Raw genomic sequence first — 15462 nt, 5'->3', positions numbered from 1 at the left:
GGGCCGGGGAGTATCGGGGTGGAGAATCCCCTAGCCGGTTCTCTAGCTGCAGTAGGTAGTTTGCTGCACGGTCGTCGGTTGGTCTGTCATTGGATCGGCACTGACTTGGAAGCATTGAACCTTGTTCAGTCGTCCTGGGACTGAGGAGAAACTGCGGGTAAACCCATCGTTCGACAGGATCAGCTGAAGAAGCTCAACTTCTCGAGCGACTCCTCCAGGCCAGGCGCGAAATACAAGACTGGAGGCAAAAAGACAAACTGCAATGGAGCCCCTGCTCGCCAACATCCTCTCACTCGACTCCTCGGGTACCCTTCCTGGCACTGGAATGCCACCGTCATCCAAGAGAACCTGGATTCCTTCGCAAGCAGCCTCACTCCCGGTTCCTGCCATGCTGCCAGTCCCACAGCAGCCTAGCTCGGCGGACGCGCCTGTCTCGAGGGAAGCCGCATCATATGCTCGTCGTCGGGCGGGAACAGCGTGCACAGTCTGCCGAAGCCGAAAGACAAAGTGTGATAACCAACGTCCCATCTGTGGGTTTTGCAAGGCCACAGGTGGCGCTTGCGTGTACCCGGAGGACGCCCCCTCAGACCCATCAAAGCTTGACAGAGGGAGTCTGGCCATTCTGCAGCGGCTTGGGGAGATGGAGCAGAGACTGACCACCTTGCTCGATCGCCAAAACCACGTGTCGAGTCCCAATCAGGACCCGGCCCGTAGCTGCACAGCGGAGCACGCTGAGCCACCAACAGCGACATGGGATGTCGGTGTGGATACCCCTGACCGAGCGGAAGAGACTGGTTATGACCGTCCACCCTCGGGCGACATTGTGACGAGAAGCTCCGAGATGAGAGTCGAGAAGATTCTTCAATGGCCCGTCTTTTCGGTGAATCACCCGTCTCTTGCTTCTAGCCTCGGTCGCGTGGACACTATTTCCCGAGTCGTGGGGAGTGACAGCCTGTTTGACCTTGACCCAGAGGTCATTCGAAATCTTGCCGAGAACTTCTTGGTTACTAACCATGTCAAGAACCCCATCTTCAACATCAACGAACTCTGGGCCTCTGTGAGAAATGTTGCCGAGACCGGGCTTCGATGGGATGGAGAAACATGTCTTGTGGTACGGACTACACCTCTGCTCAACTCGTGACATTTGCAAATATTACCGTTGTAGTTCTCTAGGCATTTCATACTGACCATTGAAGCTTCTTATCTGCGCCATTAGCGTCTTATCGTCAAAGATTGGCGAAGAGCTTCACCCTGGATACTCGAAACACCCAAGTCGCCTCAACCGTGCAGAGTTGTACTTTCAAATGGCTCAACGGCGGATTGGGATGCTTTACCACAGCAATTGCCTCATGGCTGCTCAGTGCAGCTTCTTGACGGCTGTCTATTTAATGACAACATTCCGAATCATGGCTGCTTGGAAAGCCTTCTCCCAAGCTGGGTCCCAGTGCGTGGGGTTGTTGGTCGCTGGAGGGAGCCTCGATGAAGAAGGGCGGGCCAAGTCGCCAGAGACCGAGGGAATGAGCGCCAGCGACCAACAAATGGAGGAGAGCCTTTACTGGAGTTGCCTCAAGAGTGAATTGTACGTTTCTCACAGCTGCTTCAGTTGATGTTCTAACTTGGGCATCTGCAGGGAATTGCGAACAGAGCTTGGCCTTCCAGGGTCCATCCTCAATGATATGCAATACTCGCACCTCTACCCATCTCCTCCGGGTCCCAGTCAGCTGGTAGCTGACAGAATGGGTCCCGAATCCGAACATCTGGAGAAAGGCTGGTTTTTCTACCTGGCCGAGATCGCCCTGCGTCGCATCATGAACGAGGCCCTATCAGCTCGCTATAGGGTCGGCTCTTGGTACTACACCACTAGCTGGTGGGCCACGTCCGGGGTGGATGGGTTCAAGGGCCACGTGGATGAGTTCAGGGCCAAGCTGAATACATGGCAAGAAATGTTGCCCCCAATGATGCGTTTCCCCCATGACCCACTGGAGAATACCGGGGATGCGCTGCGTGGGATCCTTAGAGGTCACTTCATCGATATCCTCGACGTTCTATACTTCCCGGCTGTCCAGGCAGTTGTTTGTAAGGACGTCAGTGAGCTCAGTCCCTATGTTTTGGCCACGGCACAGGCAGCTCTCCAGACTGCTACTTATCGTATTGCCATCTGTGAGGAGGGCTTCTGGCACCGCCATCAGGGGACCTGGCTGATGATTAGGACATGCTCCCGTAGCACGCTGCTGCTGCTTGCCACGGCACTTCGAGCTCAGCAGATAAGTGGCTTGGAAGATCTTCTCCCTAGTGGGTGGAGGGCGTCAGTGGGGAGGGTTATTGCGCTCATTGAGTATTGGCAGGACGAGAGTCCAGACCTGGGCATCTTACTGGAGCGCTTCAGAGAACTAGCCGTCAGGGCTGGGGTTGAACCACAGACAATACGTACCTGATTTTTTGACTGCATTGACGGATTGACCCATCGGCTGAATGACTCGTGACCCGCGAACTACTCGTCAAGTTTTGGTCATTTCGGGAATGTGTATGGATCGGGGACAGGGGATTTGTAGTGGGGAACAGGGGGACCGCGATACTCCCCGACAGCGATATTCCCCGATGAGACGGTTTTGCAAGGTCACGGGCACTACGAAATGGCGATGTTGGAGTCATGAAAATTGCTCAGGCAAGGTCTCGGACATCATTCAAGATTCATCTTCAATTCTCACTTTGTGAATCTCTTGGACTGGCCTGAACGCCATATATGAACTCTGCCACCTCTCTCATTTCTACTAACAGCCAACCCATCTGAGACCTGTCGATCCAGTCCCAAGTGCTAGTACCATGACGACTTTTACACCACTCCTCAAGGACCATGAGACATCGCCCTCGATCTCTTTCAATCCGGAACACACAATAGCAGACATCAATCCGCTCATTTATGGCGGCTTTACCGAGTGAGTATCTTGAACCACCTGGAGCTTCCGAACTGACTCTTTAGACATATGGGCCGTTGCATATACGGTGGAATTTATGAGCCAGACAATGATCACGGCCTTTCGGACGAGAACGGATTACGGACTGATGTCATGGAATGCATCAAGGAACTTCAGGTTCCTGTTGTACGTTATCCTGGGGGCAACTTTTGCGCCACCTACCGCTGGCAAGATGGCATCGGTCCCAAGGATAAGCGTCCCAAGAGGCCGGAGCTTGCCTGGGAGGGAACGGAACCCAACACATTCGGCACCGACGAATTCATGGCTTGGTGTAAGGAAGTTGGAGCGGAGCCCTATCTGTGCTTGAACATGGGAACGGGGAGTCTCGAAGATGCTCTTGCGTGGGTTGAATACTGCAACAGTAACAAGGATACCTACTACGCCAACCTGAGGCGGCAAAACGGCCACGATGAGCCCTACCGTGTCAAGTACTGGGCACTTGGTAATGAGATGTGGGGTCCATGGTTAGTTTCACAATGAAGCCGGCAATTTGAAGTACTTACTCACACAACATAGGCAAGTCGAGCAACACACAAAGGAGGACTACGCCAAGAAGGCTGTCCAATGGGCTCGAGGTATGAGTACAGTTCCTGTCTGAGTCTATCCACTAAAAATAACTAGCTATCAAACTACTCGACCCCTCCATTCAATTGATTCTTTGTGGAAAAGACGGATACTCTGACTGGGACCGATATACCCTCCAGCAGTGCGTCCGGTGGGTAGACATGCACTCCATCCATTACTATTCCATGGGCAAGGGGCACTATACCAACATCTCATCGGTGTACGGGGCCGAGCGAGCCATCCAAGTCTGCTCATCACTCATCGACCTCGCGAGATGCGAGTTTGACATGTCTCCATACCCAGAAGTCGACCGCATTAACAGCAAGCCCCTGGGGAAGAAGAGGCCCACTATCTGCTTCGACGAGTGGAACGTTTGGGATCCTGAGCGAGCGCCTGGAAACAAGGGAGCTGAGGAGCAGTACAATTTGAGCGATGGCTTGGCAGTGGCCATCTGGCTCAACGTCTTTATCCGCAACTGCAAAGAACTTGGTATGGCCACCATTGCTCAGAGTGTGAACGTTATTGCGCCACTCATGACAACCCCTCAGGGAGTGTGGAAGCAGACAACATATTTCCCTCTTCTGCTGTTCTCCAGATACATGCGTGGCAAGTCTGTTGCGGTTCATGTTCGGTCAGGAACCTACGAGGGGCCAACATGGCCCGAGTGGATTCAGAGCACTTGCGTAGTGCCCAAACTTGATGCGAGCGCTGCCGTTGACGAGAACGGATGGATGAATGTTGCTGTTGTCAACTCGGATGAGGAGCAGACCTTGTCAACAAAACTTGATGGAATCAAGGCTGGCACAGAGGTTCAAGTCTTCACCGTTGGCGGAGAGAGATATCGTGCCTCTGACGTCAATTCTGCGGACGACGAGAGGATCGGTATCCGCGAGACAACGTGGACTTCCGGAGAACCGTTTCAATTTGAGCGGTTGAGCTTCACTCTTTTGCGATGGAAGCTATGAAAAGCTCACTGGCCCCAGTCGATGAGACTTGTTGAGCTTCTTGACTCAACGCTGGACAGCCTGATGCATTTACGTGCTGGGCTGCGTAGAGAGCTTGACCTATAGATTAAATTTTATATTTTAAGTGGAATATCAGTATCTATATGTTCGGGAGTTGACTTGTTCGGCATTTTACACTTCTTGACAGAAGCTCCTTGGTTGTGCTTGGTTATGCCTTCGAATATGCGATAGTAATGCTGATACGGCTGCCTCCATAGGAAGTTAAATTAAATAGCTTTTTTTGTTTTGCGGTATCAGGTTTTAATGCCGTCATGTATTGATGACTAGGTATGTCTTGCGCTGTTATGGCTGACGGTCAATTGTGGACTCGTTATTGGAGACGATAATAATGCCTTCGAATATGCCTGATGTATAGCACTACCGGATCCTACATACTATTACCGGGCCCTAGCACTGTATGATGAAACAAACCCTCCATTGCTTGACAATGTTTCAGTCATGATGGCCATGTTGAAAATTGTGTTTTTGGTATTGTGATGTTGAGTTGAAGGCTGCCAAGAATATCCGATAAAATCACAACCATAGGAGAAAGTTCTTCATGACATCGGAGGATTCGGAATAGATATGATTGGACGATGCTCCGGGCTTCAACCCGTTATCCCTCGCCCTTCTGTGGCTAACAGTGCGGTGTGTGTTTCTCTACAAGCCCCCCTGATGCATTCTGACAGGGGATGAGACATCAAATGCGGCCCTAGCATTTCCAACCCACGCACTTGCTGCTGTCATCCAACCAGAAGAGCCGTATACACGCCTGTGGGGCTGTGACGCTCCATGCTGACGGCAGCTTGATGCGACCTTAATGAGATCAATCAACCAGCCACCCCAACAAAAGAGCCTCAGCTCACACAGCATTAACCTTTAAGAAGAGAGCTAGTGTTACAAACCAGAACAAGGGGACGGTTAAACCATGCGGCATCTCAATAGGCCAACTCCACAAACTTCATGCCAAACTGTGGCTCTTTGCGACCGTTCTTCTTCAAACCGGCTCAACATACTCAATCGTTCTGCTTGCCAGGCGTCCAAGGTAGTGATGATCAATCAGGCCCCTTTCAAATCAATTCTTGGCTATTTATTACACCGTAACGGCCTGTCACACGATATGTCAAGGTGATAACCATTGGACGCATTCTTGGCCCCCAATATTGGATGCCGTGTCCTTGCTTGCACAACCCCTCCAGGGGCCAGGGGTAGACCAGGTGCTGTGTCATGCTCTCTTATAAGCGAGCTGCCCGAGGTAAGGATTGCAGGACCCATGTCGCCGAGCCGAGCTCATGTGGTCGAGGCTGACGGGGCTCGAGCGCGTTAGATAACCAGATGAACCTCTCAGACCCCTCCGCGTTTCTCTCCACGAGCTTCGCGACTTGTGATACTATCCAAAAATGTAGACCATCCACTTGTTGCTGCAACCTGTCCGCTGGTGGTCTGGGGTACGAGACAACGAGGCCATCCAGCAAGTGGACTGGGCTGCATGTGCTTATGCGGCACCCTGTATCATGTTTGTCTTGGTTCTCTGAAATTTGCACATTACCAACTCGTTGTAGGTGTCCAGGTGACGCCCGTCGTTTTTAGCGGTCCTTGGTATTGGTCACAAGTCGAGGGTCGAACGCCGACTTCATTGCCATGTCTCAGCATGAAGATGAGGATGTGTGGACATGGTGAGGGCATTTAATGCCAAGCAAATATGTGACCACTTGTATAATCATATCAATATTGTTCCAATAGCATTCCTAGGGACAAGTTGGAGCGATCAGGCCAAAGATAGAAGCACCTCGGACCCAAACTCACTCGGAAATTCGCCAAAGGAGAGAATACCGCTCCCGAAATTTGCATAAAGTGGCGTTAGAGGTCTACTGGCAGACGCTTCTGGGAGGCAAGGTCGTCTTTGATGCCGCCCGTCAGCAGGGAGTAGGTCGCGTTTCCAAGAGTGCCAATAGCGTGGCGGCGTCGGCCTACACCATCTCGCAGAACACGAGCTCAATTATGGGAATTGTCAAAATTTTCGGCTGTCCTCATGCTAACATGGCAATTGAGATCATCTGCTTCGTTTGCTACAAGGCATCCGTACTTGACGAAGCCGTGGCGCGAGTGCAAAAATTCATCGTGAGTGTAAGATTGGCGTGCGGAGACCTACCTAATAAAAGAGACAAACGCGGTAAAGAATGAACTTAGAAAAGTAAAAGGCCGAAGTATAGGTCAGTCAACCCATTCACCTAGCATAGTACACTGGCGAAGCGAATGGCGGATCGGTTGAAGATCTGCAACACCAGTTACCAGGCTCGTCTACCCCTTTGTGAAACCAGGGCTGATAAGAGAATAGCAGCTAATACGCACATGGACTCTACAGAGCTACAAAAGACCGTAAACTAGTCAAAGTCGAAAAGATCCGCGCCCTTCTCAGGATAGAGGCTTGTTAGGTGAAGCCCTCTTCACCTACTTATAATAACCCAAGTAACCACCATCGAGACCAAGAAGGCACCTTCAGAACATTCAGGCATGGCTAAAAATAGCACAGCGCGCATCGCATGGCTGCTCCTAGTCCTCAGGTCGGGAGAGAACAACGTTGATAGAGTCACCCGTTGCTAGGTGTCACCGGCAGCACTCAACTTGATCCAAGAGATCGTAGGCGAGCCTGACGCAAACAGAAACCCGGATCCATGCGTGTTTTACTCCCACAGACAACGTGACACTGACGAAAGTAGCCCTGAACCGTTGGGGGCCGCAGAACAGTAGTGCTTGCAGGGGTACAGGCCCTAGGCAACCGTGACTGGACACCACAAAACAAGGCACGCGCGAATTTTTAAATGATGAGTCTAAACCCCTCACAAGGCTGGGTCTAAAAGAGTAACAAGTCCGCGTCAGCTGTCCATAAACAGCAACTTTGCTTACTCTTCTCCACCCCGTGCCGCCGAGATGCATTTCTCCACAAGTGATGGATGAGCGCAAAAGCCCTCATTGGACCCAACCCAGGCTAGTTTTCAGCCCACCATTTCGTACTTTCTCCAGCGAACATTTAAGAATGGACTTCGGGCTGCGTGATGGTGGCCTTGTCATACTAGGACTGTGCATGGGCTAGTTCTCTGACATATTTCTTCTTTTCTACCCAAATCTCCTCTGCTTCTTCACATCCACCCTTTCTCCCATTTTCTTGGGCCGATAGCTCAACACTTTGCAAGTATCGGACCACCATCGCGAAAATGCGTCCCTCGAACACACTCTACCTCCTGGTAGCCCACAGTCTATACATATCTCCGGCGACTGCGGCTCTCGACCGCTCTCGTTCCCAGTTCAAACACTTCTTTCCGACTGTGGAGAAATACGCCAAATGGCGCTTCCATAAGGCGTGCCCCGAGCAGTTTGCGAATTACTTCAATGAGAGCCTCCCTGATCCAGGCTTGGGGCACAAATACTCGGGCGAGTTGATGGAATGTATCCTAGAGGAATGGGGAGAGCTCAACAAGGCAAACATGGCAGTGACAGCTATCCTGCTGGCACTTCTCCCGGCGGGACTTGTTCAGTTTGGACCCAGCATGGCCGAGATCAGCATTCTAAGCACCCGAAGACCATTTCTCGCGACACTGTTGGGCTTTGGATTGATGTCACCAAACCCAGCCGAGTTCGATTTCGAGGGCATTCTGCAGAAAGCAGGCAAGGGTTCTGCGCCACTGGCGCCAATAAGGGCTCTAGACGGGAGATATTTTATTGCCAAAGTTCTCGTCTCTCTTGTCGAGTATGTCATCGCCATGGGGTCAACGGCGAACTGCTTCTACCAACTCTACCGGTTTACATACCACGCCATATCCCTGGCTCCGTTGGTTGTCTATGTCCCCGGCATACCGGAAACGGCCACGCTATTTGGATGGGCATTTTTGAACTTGCCGCTGTACCTACTCAGTTTTATCGTCTTCGCCCTGGCCTTCCACCGAGCTACGCCTCAATCGGGATACAAGAGGAGAAACCGCTGGATCGAGTTTATCATTGCTGAACTGACTCCATGTGGCCAAGGCCCTCACCTCAGGCTTCAACAACGGGGGACCCGAGAAACTCTGCAGCGCCTTCTGGGAGCCCTCACTCGACTCATTGCCGGCCTTCATATCATCCTGGGCACTGTCCTCATTGGCAGCATCGTTCTCATACCCATGGGCGACTCTCTTCCAGTAATCTACAGTTTTGTATTCGCGGCTATACTTACTCGGGCTGTGTTGAGCTATGAAATGAGTTGCCTGGCGAAGAGGACGGAAATCGAACCAGCGCAGGGTCTAGGCTCAGACCAAGTCGTGCATGAGACGCATTCTCTGGGACCGAAACAGTACGAGGGTTTGAGCCAGGAGGATTGAATGAATAATGCCTTGCCATCGTCGGAGGCAATGGAAGGGATGAGCTGTGCTTGGGCGAATACGTTGACGTCAGGGTCTGATGCTGGTCTTCCCATTGGGATTGTTGGGCTCTGCTATGCTGCAGTTGCCCTGATACAACATGAGTGCAAGCGCTGTGAGGTTGTGCAGGCCAAGGTAGCCAGCGTGTTCTTTGATCTCGCCTCTGTATGGGAGTCGACAGCGAGCGCTCTCTGAACTGATGTGGGCAGCATGGTAGAAAAGGGCAAGACAAGTATTAGTATTAGTTGCTAAGAAATGAAATAAACCACGCGATAATAGTGATCGAATTGTAAACGGGTAGGGAGCGTCCCGGGCAGATGTGACATTGCTTCACTGTACGTTGGATCTCATGCCACTATCTGTAAAATGCTACTTGAACACGGCGACGAAACACGTAGTGGCCGGGTTCCTTTCGCATTGACTTTTCCCAACAGGATGTGTGGACTTGTAACAGCAGTCTCACGTTCCGCTGGTTGAGCTAACCAGGTGAGGCTCTGAGTGGTTGAATGGAGATGAACCAGAATGGGTTTGTGATGCGCTGGAGCTGAATTATGCCCTTTAACTTGGCTTGAAGTGACATGTCCCAGCAGCTGTTGGTTGCCATTATGGCGGCATATACGGTTCAGCTTTTGCCGAGTTGCCGGGTTAAGTGGATGCTTATGTGGTTACGAAATCAGCCGGTGCCTGTGCAGGGGTGTCGCGATACTACGTTGTCATACAGCACAGCCTCATCAACGTCAGCCCTTCACGGCCTTTCAGATTCCTCCTAAACTATAACTCTCTCTCTCTCATCCATACATGGTTGACTCAAAACCATGGATGCCCAAGAATCTCACACAAGCTTGTACAGCTTGATTGCTCTCGAACCGAAAAAGAGAGAGATTCGTCTGTTACGACTCCTACCTGGGGGCGGTGATGGCCCAGTTAAGGCCGATCTTTTCCGAGAATCCCTCGACAACAACCCGGATTTCAGCGTTCTTTCATACTCTTGGGGGCCGGAAAGCGACAAGGTCCCTATCACCGTCCAGGGCATGACCGTGATGATCACTTGGAACCTCCACCAGTGCCTTCTGAACCTGAGATCTGACACTGCCCCGCTTGACATCTGGATTGACGCCATCTGCATCAACCAGTCTTCCAACGAGGAGAAGAACACGCAGGTACCGCTGATGCGAGACATCTACAAGGCGGCAAGAGAAGAATTTGTGTGGCTGGGCGAAACAACGACTGGCCTGGACTTGATCGTCTCATGCGTTCAGTTCATTGCATCTCAAGACCAAGACTTCCATCTAGATAAGTTGGAGCATATCGTGGACCACTTGGTCGTGTCGCCAGAGGAAATTGCATCAGGTAAAGACTAGTTATTATCCAGAACCACCTTACAGTTCTAACTAGTCATTGCAGCCTTCACCGAATTTTCCGAACTGGCATGGTTCCATCGCACATGGATCATCCAAGAATTTGCTTTACCTCGTCAAGACCCGGTCTTCTTGTGTGGCGAACACCGCATCCCATGGCCTCATCTACAACGATGGTGGCGTGACCTAAAGGAATGTAACAGAAAAGTAACCAACCACGCCGAGTTGAACCGAGAAAGCCCTGATTGGCAGAAGCTCCACGAACTCATCTCTTCCCATCCACTCGAAGGCCTTAGCACACTGAGAGAAATTTGCTCACACGCAGAGGTTCTGAAGAACGGACTTCCACTCTCGGTACTGATTGAGTCAAGTAAGAAGTCCCTCGCCACGGACCCAAGAGACAAGATCTATGGTGTTCTAGGACTCGCCAACGACGACGCCAAATCGAGTCTCTCGATAGACTACAACAAGTCAGTCCAGGATATTTACGAAGAAGTCACCCGATATCTCATCTTCGCAGAGGGCAAACTCAACATCCTGTCCGGGCAAGCGCCGGATATCATACCGCAGTGGGACCAGAGCAACGGAAAGTCTGCTCCCCCTGGACTTCCAGTTTTCAAGTGGCAACGAAACACAAAGAACGTGGCTTCGAGCTGGATCCGGGACTATAGCCACGTTCAGCCTTCGTACCGACCGACACCGTTTCTGCCAGACTGGCTGCCTCGAGCTGTAGGGTACGACGCCTCGCTGAAGTCAGCTCTGGTTGAGACTTCTAATCGTCAGCCTGGAGAGCTGGGAATATGCGGAATGGAGGTGGACGTTGTAGAGGAGTGTCATAGGGCTTGGTATATGCTTCCTGGCAGTGTGGCATATTTGAAGGACTGGGATGCAATCCTCCCTATCTTCTTTAGAGCTTCTCGCCCTAAAAGTTCCAACTCAAAGGGGGAAACCGAGGTGCAACTCAAAAGAGAATTTCGGACGAGCAACGATCCAGAATGGGATCTCCCTTACAATCCAAAATATGGCGCTTCCAAGACAATGAAGGAGGCAATCTGGAGAACTGTCATCGGAGACGAGATGTTTCAGATCGCTCAACGAGCCCCGGACTATTGTTCTAGACTCTTCGACGGATATATAGACGCAGTCATAGGGCAGACCGGGCACTACAAGGTTCCAGATGATGCTGATACCACACTTGACAAGGAGATGGCTCTATTCTCCAGATTTCAGCGGAGGATGGACACGGTGCTCTATCGGCGATCGGCGTTCTCAACCCCGGGCGGGTGGATTGGTATTGGGCCTGACGATATGAAAGCGGGAGATATAATTGTGTTGCTATCTGGGGGCGATGTCCCACATGTGCTCCGACTCTGCGAGTGTGGAAATCATTACGGGTTAATAGGGGAGTGCTACGTCGAGGGTATCATGTATGGGGAAATGATGAACGCTTTGAAGAAGGAGTCAAGGGTGGATGGTAAGATTTTCCGCATTCGTTAATCTAGACCACACCTTGCAGTCTACCCCCAGATCGCCAGCCTCAGGGCTGGCCCTCTCAATGTCTATGCCAAATCGTTTCTTCTTTTGGCTTGATTTGAAACTCGCGCTGCCTACAACATTCCCCGAAGAACTTGAGTCATATACCTCCGCTGAAGCTGCATTTCCACCTTGTTAATCGTGATGCCACCATCCCAGGCTAAACACCCATCCATCAAATGCTTACCTCAGTTGGCTTTCGCTCATATGCTCTGCATTCTGCGGGATAACCCCGAGTTCCCGGTCACACAATTGAGAGTCGGCTAGTAAAGCCAATGTGCTTCCAATGCTACATGGATCCCTTGGGAGAGTTCCGCGTATCTTGACTAGAAGAAAGTCTAGAAGACTAAGCCCGGACATGGTGGCAAAGAGAACCTGAAGGATAAGTTTCGAGGTACCATCGATGACAAGGTGCGTCACATCCGCAGAATACGAGCCAGTTGTCATTGTGTGAGATGATGTCTAATTCCCATCTGTAGCACTCAAAAAGTTAGTTCGAGAGGTTGTGTGGCTTGCTCGGAGATTGCGGCCGATGATGTACGTCGTGTACTCGCAATAGTCCCGCGTAACAGCTCTAATCAACGTGTCCGCAATGTTGGGCCCTAGGGGGTCTTCTTGCGAATATCCATTGGGGCGCTTTACCAGTTGGTTGAAAAAGGGGTCGTATTGGTACTCTGGGTCGTTTCTTGCGAAGTTGAGGAACGTTGACCCTATGAATTCCTTGAGTTTATAGCCTAGGATATGGGGGCCGCTGGTCTTGTTTTTGAGAGCTTGGGGCTGGCCTCGCACCTGAAGGCTACTGATTGCTGCGAGAGCCGGATCACCTTGGTAGTTGATCGTCACCGGAACTTGGTTGATCCTCTGGCTGCACAATAGGCCTGTCAGATTACTCCCAGCAGTCTAAGTGTTGTTGACGTGACCGAAAAGCATGCCGATTGACGGACACTCCTTGCTGACTTGGCCAGCTGTCGAATTGGCAAGGTCGATGTACTGGTCGACCCCTTCCAGGGCCTCTCAGGGCCTTATCAAGCATTGGAAGGATCAGAATTCGGAGTATTTGGTACGGGACAACTTCCGGGGGGCTTCCCAAGGATGGATCCCGCTGGGGCGAGACTCGAAGTGGGTTCTTACATGGTATTCGTTAATGGCTTACGGGCCATCTGCTCCAAAGACCAGCACATAAAGCTAATGCAGTCGGAACCTGAAGTTCTTGGCAAAATGGCTGTGCTGGGAGATCGGTGATCTCCCTCTTTGTTTCCACTTAGCCGTGAATTGGAGCGAGAGATGTTCATCAAGTCCCGTGTATTCCCTCTGGGTGCATCTAGGTGCTGCCCTTGACATTGCAATTGATATACTACATAAAAGCCTACCTAAATCCACGGTGTTTCCTGCCCTTCTCCCAGGCCAGCTGCGAGACACACACCTTCATTTAGAACAATATTGAACGTGATTGCTTAAGCAGGTTACCCTCCAGTACAAATGGATTGATGGTGGACCGTTGCCGTCGCAGACTCAACAGCTTAAACATGGAACCTCTTCGCAATACATCCCTTTTTAGGGCCACTCGCGGGCCGGCTAGTAATAGCGGGAATGCTTGTGGTGGTCGATAGTAGGGGACTGACCGTGACTGTCGACTTTGTCACGTATGAAGAAGACGTAGTTGCATCCTTGGCAACGGTCGCCTGGAGTGTGGAACTTGGCGAAGTGCGGAGAGTAGAAAAGGTGGTAGACAATGGCTGGGAGTTTCCAGCAGTCGACACAGAAGCGGTAGTTGTGGGGGTCGAAGTCTCAGTTGATGGCTTTGGAAGGTTGACATCAGCCTCGTCCAGGTGATGAAGCAGCGATCCCCATCCCAGTCCATCGTAATGCCCCGAGCCTTCACCCCATGATCCGGCCCCTCCTTCATACCCGCCAAAGAACTCCAAAGACTTGTTCAGATAGGCAGTCGTCCAAGGCGCATCGAGACCTTTGATCTGGACGTAATGGGTGTGGAGCAACTCCCACGTAGGTCGTACAGCGCCACGAGACTGGTCGCTGATCTCCGTGAACGAGACAATGCCATTCGTATAGGGCTCGAAGGGGACATCGTTTCCAAGATTATACCTAGCGAAGTACTCGGCACTTTTAAGCGGGTGAGCTTGTGAGTCCAAAAATATTCAAGGTAAATAAGCACAAAGATAATACGTACCCAAGGAGGATTCGGCTGTTGTTGTAGGCAAAGAGATCCTCGCCCTGGTTCCAAGCCTGCTGACCAATGACTCCCAGCAGTTGGAAGACGAGGGACGAATGGCCTTGATCACGACCAGCCTCTTGCCCCTGGCCGAGAACTGTGCCGGTGCCCGGCTCACGAACAAGGTTGGTGATGGCATTGTTGATGGCTCCGTTGCCCTCGCCATGCTTGAAGTAGTTGATGGCAAAGTCCCATGCAGTCTGGTTGTCCGTAAGAACGCCAATAGCGAGCGTAGAGGCAATGTTGGACAACTCCCAGTTGGCAAAGAAGTGCTTGACATTGTGTTGAGATCCCAGGACATGGTTCAGGAAGTCGACGTTCATCGGCAAGAAGATATCGTTCATCATCGAGATAACACGATCGAGTCCATTGTCAGCGAATGGCTTATAATCTCGCAGCAACTCAGCAGCGTTCGCTAGCTCGTAGCCTTGCAATCCAGCAGTGAGATACGCATCATCTCCGCCGCCTTTCAAAGTCCGTAGTTTGTCTGCCCATGCAACAAGGACATCCGCTCCAGTCTTGGCAAATTGCTCATCGCCGGTGATCTTCCAGCGCAATGCAAGATTGAAGGCAGCTGCCGCATCGTGCCACAGGGCCTCGCCATTCTCACTACGATAGATTTCAGCGGTAGCGTGGTCTTTGTACTCGGCGGCGGAGAAAGGAATGCTTGTCAACTTGTCCCAAGAGCTAACCCAAGGCTCTTTCTTGGCAGCAAGCTTGGTTTTGACGCGGTCAATGTCGGACTCGGTAACGAGCAGGCCAGGGTGAGTAAAGGCGAAAGTCAGAGAAAAGAAGCAAAGAAATAGAAAAGCGTAGGCGTTCGCCATGGTGAAGAAGAAGATTCAAAATGAGTGGCTAGAAGACTTGGCTTCAGAGGTCGAATAAAGGAATGGCTGGCGAAATGCTTGTCCAAAGAAACAACAGTAGCAGGATTACCGGCCTTCACGTCCTTTTAAAACCTGAACCGAGCCGCCTAGCCGCCGTGGTCCATCGATCTGCGGCCAGTGTGGGGGGGCCCTGTCATCTACCCCTTGTTAATCCTGTAATACAACCTGCGACAAAGCTAGCGATCAAACATGCGAGGGTAAAAAGCTAAAGTGATGTGATCAAAGAATCCAGACTCCAAGCTCTTAGAATGCCGACCCAGCCGGGCGTTTCAGTGACAGATGACAGCTTCGTCCAGACCCACACTGACGCCGATCGTTTAATGCTTCGCGGTGGCCAGTGTGAGGTACTGCATCAAGGACAGCGTTATTGAAGGCGAGGAGACTCGATTCCTACGCCTTGTAGCATTATAGACTACGGTGATGCGTACTTCTTGCTATTACTTGTATTAAAGTGAGGAAAGGGGGGTTTGCGGCAGTGAGATCCAATGCCTGTTTGCAGAGTTGATCTTCTGTAACC

General features: G+C 51.4%; 4 protein-coding genes across 4 annotated transcripts; 3 read left to right on the top strand and 1 right to left on the bottom strand.

Moving 5' to 3' along the window:
* Positions 1 to 262: 262 nt before the first annotated feature.
* Positions 263 to 4504, top strand: MRS44_011758 (uncharacterized protein; the record flags this gene model as incomplete). The annotated part of the gene is made up of 7 exons (XM_065619848.1): positions 263 to 1111; positions 1197 to 1579; positions 1631 to 2427; positions 2807 to 2936; positions 2981 to 3439; positions 3492 to 3550; positions 3597 to 4504. 7 exons carry the CDS (start codon positions 263 to 265, stop codon positions 4502 to 4504), a joined length of 3585 nt encoding a protein of 1194 aa, XP_065475920.1.
* Positions 4505 to 7758: 3254 nt separating this feature from the next.
* MRS44_011757 (uncharacterized protein) lies at positions 7759 to 8898 on the top strand (the record flags this gene model as incomplete). The annotated part of the gene is made up of 1 exon (XM_046275674.2): positions 7759 to 8898. One exon carries the CDS (start codon positions 7759 to 7761, stop codon positions 8896 to 8898), a length of 1140 nt encoding a protein of 379 aa, XP_046134526.1.
* An 854-nt stretch (positions 8899 to 9752) lies between these two features.
* MRS44_011756 (uncharacterized protein) lies at positions 9753 to 11885 on the top strand (the record flags this gene model as incomplete). The annotated part of the gene is made up of 3 exons (XM_065619847.1): positions 9753 to 10287; positions 10342 to 11769; positions 11812 to 11885. 3 exons carry the CDS (start codon positions 9753 to 9755, stop codon positions 11883 to 11885), a joined length of 2037 nt encoding a protein of 678 aa, XP_065475919.1.
* Positions 11886 to 12290: 405 nt separating this feature from the next.
* MRS44_011755 (uncharacterized protein) lies at positions 12291 to 14885 on the bottom strand (the record flags this gene model as incomplete). The annotated part of the gene is made up of 3 exons (XM_065619846.1): positions 12291 to 12689; positions 13451 to 13949; positions 14017 to 14885. 3 exons carry the CDS (start codon positions 14883 to 14885, stop codon positions 12291 to 12293), a joined length of 1767 nt encoding a protein of 588 aa, XP_065475918.1.
* Between the last annotated feature and the right edge of the window lie 577 nt (positions 14886 to 15462).

The sequence above is a fragment of the Fusarium solani genome (genome assembly GCF_023522795.1).
Source record: "Fusarium solani strain SB1 chromosome Unknown bctg00000007, whole genome shotgun sequence".
Taxonomy (NCBI): Eukaryota; Fungi; Ascomycota; class Sordariomycetes; order Hypocreales; family Nectriaceae; genus Fusarium; species Fusarium solani.
Note: the sequence above shows the minus strand (reverse complement) of the source record. Positions and strands in the feature narration are given on the sequence as shown.